Source organism: Solanum verrucosum, unplaced genomic scaffold, assembly GCF_900185275.1.
Source record: "Solanum verrucosum unplaced genomic scaffold, falcon-dt-bn FXZP01000218.1, whole genome shotgun sequence".
NCBI lineage: Eukaryota > Viridiplantae > Streptophyta > Magnoliopsida > Solanales > Solanaceae > Solanum > Solanum verrucosum.
Genome location: NW_026020464.1, coordinates 1,987,814 through 1,997,864, shown reverse-complemented (window position 1 = coordinate 1,997,864; position 10,051 = coordinate 1,987,814). Strand labels below are relative to the sequence as shown.

The 10,051-nt window shown below is 34.6% G+C and overlaps 1 protein-coding gene across 1 annotated transcript; it reads right to left on the bottom strand.

Annotated features, from left to right (window-relative positions):
• Window positions 1-943: 943 nt before the first annotated feature.
• LOC125808813 (PHD finger protein ING1) lies at window positions 944-8,805 on the bottom strand. Its single transcript, XM_049488474.1, has 7 exons — window positions 8,522-8,805; window positions 7,726-7,797; window positions 6,986-7,173; window positions 6,050-6,113; window positions 5,860-5,956; window positions 1,332-1,482; window positions 944-1,245 (listed from the first exon to the last, which is right to left on the bottom strand). The coding sequence occupies exons 1-7, from the start codon at window positions 8,547-8,549 to the stop codon at window positions 1,135-1,137; spliced, it is 711 nt and encodes a 236-aa protein (XP_049344431.1). The 5' UTR covers window positions 8,550-8,805; the 3' UTR covers window positions 944-1,134.
• Window positions 8,806-10,051: the final 1,246 nt, after the last annotated feature.

Here is a 10,051-nt window from a genome sequence, read left to right as displayed (position 1 = left end):
GGAGTATTTTTGATGGGCCAAAATATAATGTTTATGTATGGAATGCCCTACCAAATAATTCCCCTACACTAACGGTTCATTGTGCATCTAAAGACGATGATATTGGATTTCATGACATTGCTCCAACAACTTATATCAATTGGTCATTTCATGCTAGTACATTATTGAAAACTATGTTCTTTTGTCATTTCTGGTGGAATTCTAACGATAAAGCTTTTGAGGTATTTAATGATCTCGATACGTGTGTTAAGGATTCAAATATTACAGCTCGTGCAACTGTTTGTCAATGGACTGTAAAGGAAGATGGTTTTTATTTGACTGATGGTCAAAATGTAGGTTATAAATATGCTGATTGGTGAAAGACTATAGTTTATTTGTTTTAATATGTAATGGTTCATAGTAATAAATAAAAGTAAATTTTTTGTTGAGTCATTGATTTCTCAATGTATTGAATTATTAATTAGTGTGTTAAAATGATTCTAATCCTTTTCTAGGTTATGTTTAATAATATTTTCTTAGGTTTTTGCTCTTTACCTAGAGGTAGAACCAATCAAGACAGAACACTAGCCTCGTTTTGTAGACAGGTGTGCTCTTATCCCCGCTCTTGAAGGAAGACGCGGTCTTAACAAGAGCTTTATATGAATCAATGGATCGTGACATGTCATTATTACTAGGCACCAACAATGACTTCTTCTTTCATTACTTCGTTTTTTCTATATCCCTCTCCTTTGTTTGGCATGATAACAGGTGATTAGGTGAGGAAAAACGAAGTCAAGCCTGACCAGAAAAATCAGTTAAATTGGTCAATCTCTATTATTATGTAAACAACATACCCTATAGAATCCCGCATGTGGGGTTTGAGGAGGATAGAGTATAGGCAGACCATACCCCTACCTCGTGGAGGAAAGGAGACTGTTTCCGAAGGACCCCAAGCTCGAGTAAGTAATTTCGAATAGTTGAATGACCATTTGAGTAATGGACTCAGAAAAGGTTTTTACCAGAAGAGTCGAACAATAGACATAAGCATTGTCAAGAAAACAGCCAACACATAACAAAATTACAGTATCAATATAAATTTATCCCATTGCTAAAACGTCTAAAATCAGTATACTGGGTGATTTTCTTCTATTTCTATCACTTTCCTTTCCGCTTCTTTTGCGTTCCTGCACAATCCGCGCAAAACCATTTCCCCTTCGGCTGTTCTTTGAGGCCAACACAGCCGTAGTGGAACCACTCTATTTTGCACTGTTGAAGGGCATAATCAATTTTAGGAAATGTTCAATGTACTAAAGTTTAAGGAGATGATTGGTAAGACTTAGCTGAGTACGTACATTAGGATTGTCGCAAGCAACCATTTCACCATAGCTAACTTGATTGCAGAAACAGTATGTTGGTTCGTTTGGATCAACAGGCAGATCCAAGTCCATTCCACTTGGTGTTGCTGCAGTGGCTGTAGCTGCAGCTGCTGTAGCAAGACGTGTTCTGCAGAACAAATTATTCTCTTCAGCACAAGTTTAATCTAAATACCACACAAGGACAGATATATACATTTACACGAGTTTATCCGTCAGGCCACAGAAACCGACAGACAACAACTCCCATGAGTGGCTTCCCTTGGCCACAGAAACCGACAGAATAGACAAAGAACATTGGGACTTGGAAAACTAACACCAATAGAAAATTAAGCTGGTTCAGTTGCCAAGGGAAACCACTTCTTTCCAAACTCATGGATCAAGCGTTGTTCTGCTTACACTTAATGAAACTTTTTGCGGGTTATAAGGGAAAAGGATAAAATGTTTGTTTAGAAATTACAAGACAACTACATTTCTGATAAAGAATAGCAACCTAGGGTAAAATATTTGGGGGCAAAGGTACAAGGCAAAACAACATGATATACCTCATTATTTATGTAAATCTTTTTGCTAACTGTGAAAAAAGAGAATAAAAAAGAAACGAGCACTTCTCTTGAATCTCTATAAGTAGCATATTTTTCACTTAATCAGCTGAGAGGAGATTATGTCCCCAAAGAAATGGAGAAAGGGAAGGGGGGTCTTGAAAATATCCCACTTCCTATTGAATGTGGATGTTGGATATTATAAAAGGAAGGAAAGATTTCATCGGTAACATAAGAAAGAAAACCAGCTTTGGAATCACAAATGGTGTAGGAAGTGATGTTGAGACTGACATCCCTAAACATTTGCAATCTCGAGCAGAAGGAGATGAGTACAAGATTTGAAAGTTACCAGAGGGAGAAGTTCATTGGGATGTAAGGGTCAGGAAGAACCTAAAGGACTAAGAAGTAGATGAATTCCTGACCTAGTCGAAATGTTTCACAAGCAAAGTACATCACATGATTGTCAAAGCTCATGGAGATGGGTTGGGAAGAGAAAGATCGGTTTCAGTGAAGTCATTATTATAAGCCTCGATGTAAAATTCCTTATTTAGGAAACTTACATTAGCTTATACTTTCCTCATTTCCCTAGTTTTTTAATTAGGTAAATAATTTTATTAACAAGGGTAAAATCTCTCGTGTACCAGAAGTATACCAAAAAGTAGAGAATCTACAATGTAATATGAAATTCAAGAGACTATTGCACTTATATTTAGATATATTTATTAAAGGTATGAAATGTTCTAAATGGTAATGCAATATAATTAGGAGTTTTGGGTATTTATGAAAGTTGCTTCAATGTAAACTTCCTTATTTAGGAAACTTACCTTAGTTTATACTTTCCTCCTTTACCAATTTTTTATTTTTTTTATTTCATGTAATCTAAACTCTTATGTAAGGAACCCTCAGTTTTTTTAATTAGGTAAATAATTTTATTAACAATGATATAATCTCTCGTGTGCTAGAAGTATAACCAAAAGTAGAGAATCTACAACATATGATTTTCTAAGTACGGCAACCAATCATTTATACTAGCTGGAACCTCATAGGTGCATCAAAAAGATACTAGAAATGAGAGGCTATTGCTCAAACATTGCATAGCTATTCTCTATCCATCCAAAGTTCTCCGATTTCTTTCCTTCCACAGGCCCACGCAGTGGCAAATTTACCATATAAAATATGGTTCACGCCGTTGATTCATTCCATTGATTTATTTGTGCGAGCTATGGATTTTTCCGTTGGTTGATTCTCGAAATAAACTCGTGGTCACCCGACTAAACTAGATATATTATGCGTATAGTTTGTTGAATATATCTAGTATTATCTGAAGGAACCCATGGTGAAAAGACGCTGAGTGGTTCATTGGTTTGAGCTCTAGTTTGAGTGAATCCCACTTGATGGTCGAGGGATCGAATCCGCTTGATTCCGTTTTCGTCTTAGTTTTTTACCTTTTTATTTCTAAAGCTGCTAAGCAGCGGTCCTTTTTTTACTTTCAAACCTCTTTCCCTCTTATTCTTTAGCAGCTGTCCTTTTTTCCCTTTTAAAGCCTCTTTTCCTCTTCTAATAACATCGATAGCAGCCACAGCCCACAAAACTTATTTCTTTCTTTTCCTTTCTTTATTCTAAAGAAAAAGCTCTTGTTTCCGTAGCTTGGAACACTTTTAGAGTTTTCTCCTTCCCAAAAATTATTTTATTCTCTATTATAGTATCACTCTCTAATCCCTATTTATCATAAAACAAAAAACCCCAATCGGTATTGCCTTTTTATTGCTCTAAAACCTAAATGCTAAATCATCATCGCAAAGGCCAAGAAGAGGAATCAAGAACGGAAACAGCCGCTCTACCTCCACGAGGTAGTGGTAAGGTTTCGCATACACTCTACCCTCCCCAGACGGGCCAATGCCCACTTAGATTTCACTGGCTATGTTGTTGTTGTTGTTGTTGTTTCAAAGTATGAAATCTCGCAGAGTACAATTGTAAATTGGTGATGTCTTTTGTGCTAGTATAATTATCTTTTACCCACCAAGTTGTTGTCACTATAATATTTTATATCTTATCTTAAAAGCAATGGTACACCCATCTTCTCAAAATCTCGGATTCGTCTCTACTCACATGGATGCTAATGGGGCAATATCCCACTCTTCTCCTTCTCCTTCTAAATTTTTAGCCAGAGAACACCTCCTTCACTGTGCCTTGCATATCCCATGGCAGTCCAAACCATCTCAAAATATCGCACCACAAACGAGTTGCGACATCTTCACATGAGCATTTGCACACGAAGCCAATGTTGTTCCCTTGCTGTCAGGCGAGTAAGAAGACAAACATTTTTTGGTGCCGTGGAAATTCAAACTAGTAAATGCGAAAAATCCAATTCCTCCCTTACAAAGGGCAACTTTCCTAAATACCCAAAACTCTAAATTATATCATTACCATTTAGAACCTTTCATTCTTTTAATAGATAAATATAACTGCAATAGCTTGTTGAATTTCATATTATGTTGTAGATTTTCTACTTTCTGGTATACTTCTAGTACATGAGAGATTTTTTACCATTGTTTATAAAATAATTAACCTAGTAAAAAAACTGGGGGTTCCTTAATAAGAGTTTAGATTTACAAGAAAATAAAAAAATTAGGCAAACGAGGAAAGTATAAATTAAGGCAAGTTTCCTAAATAAGGAAGTTTACATTGAGGCAACTTCCCTAAATACCCAAAACTCCTAATTATATCATTACCATTTAGAATATTTCATAGCTTTAATAGATATCTCTATAAGTGCAATAGTCTCTCTTGTTTTTTCAACATGCCCTCTCAAACTCAAGGTGATAAAGCAAATCAAAACGGGAGTATTACCAGACAAAGTTACTGTTGACTTGACTTGATGAGACAAGTATACCACAAGCAAATCAAAACAGGAAAATCAAGTCAAGTATATTCATTTCTCCAAAAAGTCATTGGAAATGCACACCAAAAAGATGTTTCTTGCAGCATACACAGAAAAGAAATGTATTCCCATTAATGAAGGAGGTATGATGACACAAATATCCAAAACGCCATCAGCTTAGCTTGAATCGGCCGCTGAGGAGCAACTGGAAAAGTGATCAAACAATGGCGAAAAACTAAATGTTCAAGGGAGATTAATATCTAAAATCTAATAACAAAAAACAAGAGACGAAAACTCTCGGCGCAATTGGAAATAAAAACTGAAATGAGGGCCTCAGTGCACAAACTCTAGTACCATGAAAGAAAGAAGAGAAGAAAATCTCTAAGACAATGAGCAGAAATTCAATGTTTGAAGTAGGAACTAAATACTCGTACACTTACACAATTAATAAAATATGAAAAGGAGTTCGGAGGAATATTTTTACTTGAAAATTGTTGGAGGAATGGATGGAATAGTGGTCTAGAGAGATGGTGCCACCAGGGGTGGATGCAACATGTTGGGTGCAGGTTTCAGGGAACAAGTAGCTTTTGCTGAAATCCTACATATGTATTAAAATATTCCCTAACTATTTATATTTTTTTATTGTGAACTAGTATTATCGTATATTAGAAGTCGTTGTAAGAACCCATAAATTTCAGCTCCTGGACCCACCTCTGCCTCTAAGTGCCACCAGAAGGATAACCAAAAAAGACGCATAATAGTCATAGGAAAGAGAACAGGAATATCAAACTTATAAAAAGAAGAAGCAACTTTGGCAAAGTAGACATCATAAGCAGGCCAACAGTAGGCCGGTGTTACATTGGTCTTTACTGGCGTCATAGAAGCTCTGATACCATATGAAAAAAAATAAAAAAATGGAACTTGTCTAGAATTGGTTGGTGAATAACACAACTAAGAGCTCCTTATAAGAAAAATTTTAAAGCAAAAAATTAGGAAAGTTGCAGCTAAAGCAAGTTTCCTACGAAAAGACCATTCAGTGATTACTATGATGGCTTTATATTTAGGAAAAAGATATAGCACTTACTTTTTACGCCCTCCCTTACCCTCACCAGACCTTCCAGATTTGACGTTATTTTCAACAGTGGTAGCAGGAGCTCCAGTAACAACAGCAGTATCCCTTTCTGCATAAAAGAGAAAGTTGTTCTACAGTAAGAGAATGAGTAAGTTTGGCCACTGTTCTTGGTGAAAAGATGAGGAAGCTGATACAGACATACCTCTCCGGAGATCTTCGTCAAACTTTTTCAAGTACTGATCAAGCTGCTGAATATGAGCATCTACCTGTTGCAAGAATTTTCTCACTGATTGCCATAAAGAGTAGATTAACGATACAATAATAAACAAAACCTACTACCCTTACCAAACCTCAATTTCAAACCACACAATTATCACTTCATCTGAGAAGGAATAAAAACAATAGTACATACCAGTGAAGAAATGTGTACAACCAGTCATTTACTCCTCCTCATTGTATCAGTTTGTATTTATGCATGATATTCATTCAGTTAACACCTGGCAAATCTTGTCTAAGTGCATCTTGGAGCATATTATCAAGGAAGTTTACATCTAAACTTCAGTCTTATAAGGGATTCAGTAACCAAAACTAAGTTCATGTTTGGGTTGCTTATATAAAAATCTTACAGAAGCTCCTTAGATAGTGGCCCTGGGAATTTATACAACTTCTCAGGACATGATTTTATGATCACAATTCACAATCATGATCATTTTTGTGTCCTTGACATATCAAAATTGGAAAAATTACCTATCCACCAAATAGTCAAACAGGAACTTGGTAATAATTGTCATTCAAAACCACCCTCTAGGTAATGCCGTAAGTTTTCTCTTTTATAATTCAAGAACGAAGGGAATTTAGACAAATAAGTTCTTCTAAAGGTCAAGAATTAACAAATTTCTTCAAAGATTAACTCATAAACATTTCTACATTCTATCTCATTCAAGTATCAAGTGAATAAGACTAAGTAACTTCACCACGATCATCATCATCCAACTTACAAAGAAAGCTAAAATAAGGAGACTGAACAACTAAGCTTAAAGTGAATGCACCTAGAATAGATTGAACTGAAGGAACTGTGAATATTGAACGAAACATTTTAATTGATGTAGAAAGAAGATGCAGTTTCCAAAATCCCTACCAGATCATATGCCTGAGAAGCAAGTGCAACTTTTTCATCAGCAATCCTGATTGCATGCTTTTGCTCATCCAATGCATCATCAGAGAATTTGATTAGTGAAGAGTCTGGTGTCACATTACCAGCCTTAATACGTTGTATCATATCCTCTATTTCTTTGTCACAACATTGTTCATTTTGGGTCTGGACTCCTGTTCAGAAAAAAACACTTATTTGGTAATAATGCCACAAACTAAGAAATGAAGAAACAGCATACACCATTACCCCTGATGTGCTTGTGTCGAGCTACTAACACAGCAGTGCTAAATGCTATTAAGAATCTTAGAAAATTATCCTATTTTCTCATAGCCAATCAGGAGTATATTTATCAACATCGTTTTTTGCATTCTTAAAAAACCAACGGGGCCAGTGGCAATCAGAAGACCAAAGCATTACTGTTCTGTTATGCAATTTAACGGGGATATACCAGTGAATCTTCTACAATTCCACTATACTAGGCATTTCATTAGATATAATGCAAGGGGACTCCATGAAGATTAAGCTTCCTGTCAGCATGTGCCAAAGACAGCTCCTTATTCCACTCAAAATGCATAGTGTTTCCACAATCAGAAAATTATCAATCGACTCAACAATGTACAAATGTACTTAATTAAGCACATCGCAATGGAAAGTCAGAAAGAAACTAACTTGCGTAAGAAAACATTAAGTCCAATAATATATAAAGTTTGCACCATAAGTAATACCTTGCAGACTTTTATCCAAATCACGCAGCAACGCATACTTCCTCCGCAAATGGTTCGGAAGAGCTTCGATATCTGAGACAATATCATCAATGTAGCACTTGTTAGAAATCAAAGCATAATTGCATAAAGGAATAACTAATTCCTCTATAATTAATCACACACCACTCTTACACAGACAATACTAAAAATCATGCTCGAATACTAAAAATCACTCTCGAGTGTTCCACGTCACTTAGGCAGCGTTTCAATTCAGGGACCAGAACAATAAAAGGCGTGCATCTTATCACTAATAGGTTCTATCATGAAATAGGAATCACTAAACAATAACTATTTCACTTAATCACTAATCTTGATTTAATCTAATCCAATTTAGCTCCAAAAAAAATAGTCAAATGGACCAAATAAAAAACAAAAGTTACGCGCAAATTCTCATTGGCTATTCATTTAAGTCTTCGGGTAGCACCACTAGATCTTCAAAAAGGTGGAAATTCTCGTATTCCAGCTCGGATGAGTATTTTTATTTATATAATTACAGATACAAACACTTGTTTTTTTTTTGTTTCTATTAACAAAACATCCCTTTTTTCATCTCGAAGCAAAACGTGACAACTATTTTGGCACATAAAGTACACAGCATCCTTAGAATTGTACTGAATTTATTTTTTCTCAATTTCAGGCTTATGAATTCGAAACAAAAATTCAATCTTTATATGAATCTATAAAACAGAAATTGGAACAGATAAAAAAATATTTTAAAAAATTATAAAAAATTCAAAAAAAAATAATTGAAACTTACTGGCTTGAAATTCTTCGATGAATGACATTTTTCTGAGATTCTTACAGCCAGCGATGAATTATTGATTTTGAGTTTCAAGCCCTAATATGGGCTTCGATTAGACTTAGCTCAACATATTTATACTCTAAAAAAGTTTCTGGATTTTGTAAATCCCTCTTATAAAGAGTTTTTAAACGGGCGCGGGGCGGATGTGGAGCGGGTGGGTTTCGCTTCAGGCGGGGCGGGTTGGTCCTTTTACGGACAGGTGCAAGGCAGAGCGGGTTGAAGTAAAATTTTAAAGATCTTGTTTGTGTAACGGGGTGAGTTGCGGGTTTCACAATTTATTTTTTTAATATATTATTAATTTCATTGAGATATTGTTTCATTGTCATCCGTATTTATAAGAGAAATATATGTGAATTACACTAAATACATGCATATGGGATACCAGATACAGTGAAAGAGGCGAACGAGAGAGAGGAGTTGCGAGCGAGAGAGCCATACACATGTGAATCCATTATGATACAATGTATCTAGAACAAATTACACCTAATTTTGATCTCATGTATTCAAGATACATGTATCTAAATGCGTCAGATACATGTAACTGAAGTTCAAAATCTTGTAAGATTCGCAATATTGCTAACTAGCATGAACCTAATTAATTAGCTCCTAAATAGTGGGAAATATGTAAATTGTTTTTTTTTTTTTTAGAAAATACTAGTATTACTTAATTTATATTGTAAAAATATAGCCTAAAATATACGCTATAAATATTTAGCCCAAAATTCAATCCAATATACAAAATTTGATATACAATTACACACCTAATATACATTATTATACACTATTATAAATAAAAACTGACTTCTCTTTTTCCTTGAATCTAAGCACTAGATTTATCCAAAACACATTAACAGCTACACGAAATCACTCAAAATTTGAGAGTTAGGATCCTCAATATGTAATCGATCTTTCAAACAATATTTCCTCAAAACATAGATTATTTACGAAATTCGAATTTCAAAATTTAGAAGTTTCGAGCTTCAACATGGTTGAGTATCGATTCTCTGTTGACTTTGTGAAAAAAATTGGTTTATCTCTTTTTTTCACATTTGAACTTCTTATAATATGACAATAGGGAGTTGCTCGTATATTAAGCATCCTCACTCAATCTTAATATAATTATCGATTTAAGAACCCACTCTCATAACACTTGCATAAATAATGCCTATATTCTAACTAAACTTCAACAAATCCATATATTCACTTGCTCCCAAAAATAAGGCCGCTGACTCACTCAAAATGACACAAATAATAAACCAATTATATCATATTCATACCTAACAACTTATATATCATTATTACTAAGATCTTATCAATGTACTAAAAAGAACAAAAAAGGCTGTTCAAATCATTTTTTATAATTATCATTGTCGGTATAATCTTAAAAGTAGCACCAAACAAATAATAGAAACAACATTTGAAAAGGGTAATGTAAAAATACATTTTTAAAATATAAATCATGGCAAGAATTGATTTGAACTATGT

Coding starts and splice junctions, on each gene's coding strand:
- LOC125808813 (XM_049488474.1), bottom strand. CDS start 8,549: ATGTCATTCATCGAAGAATTTCAAGCCA. Junction 7,174..7,725: donor TTTGGATAAAAGTCTGCAAG/GTATTACTTATG, acceptor TTTTCTGAACAG/GAGTCCAGACCCAAAATGAA. Junction 1,246..1,331: donor TTGCTTGCGACAATCCTAAT/GTACGTACTCAG, acceptor GCCCTTCAACAG/TGCAAAATAGAGTGGTTCCA.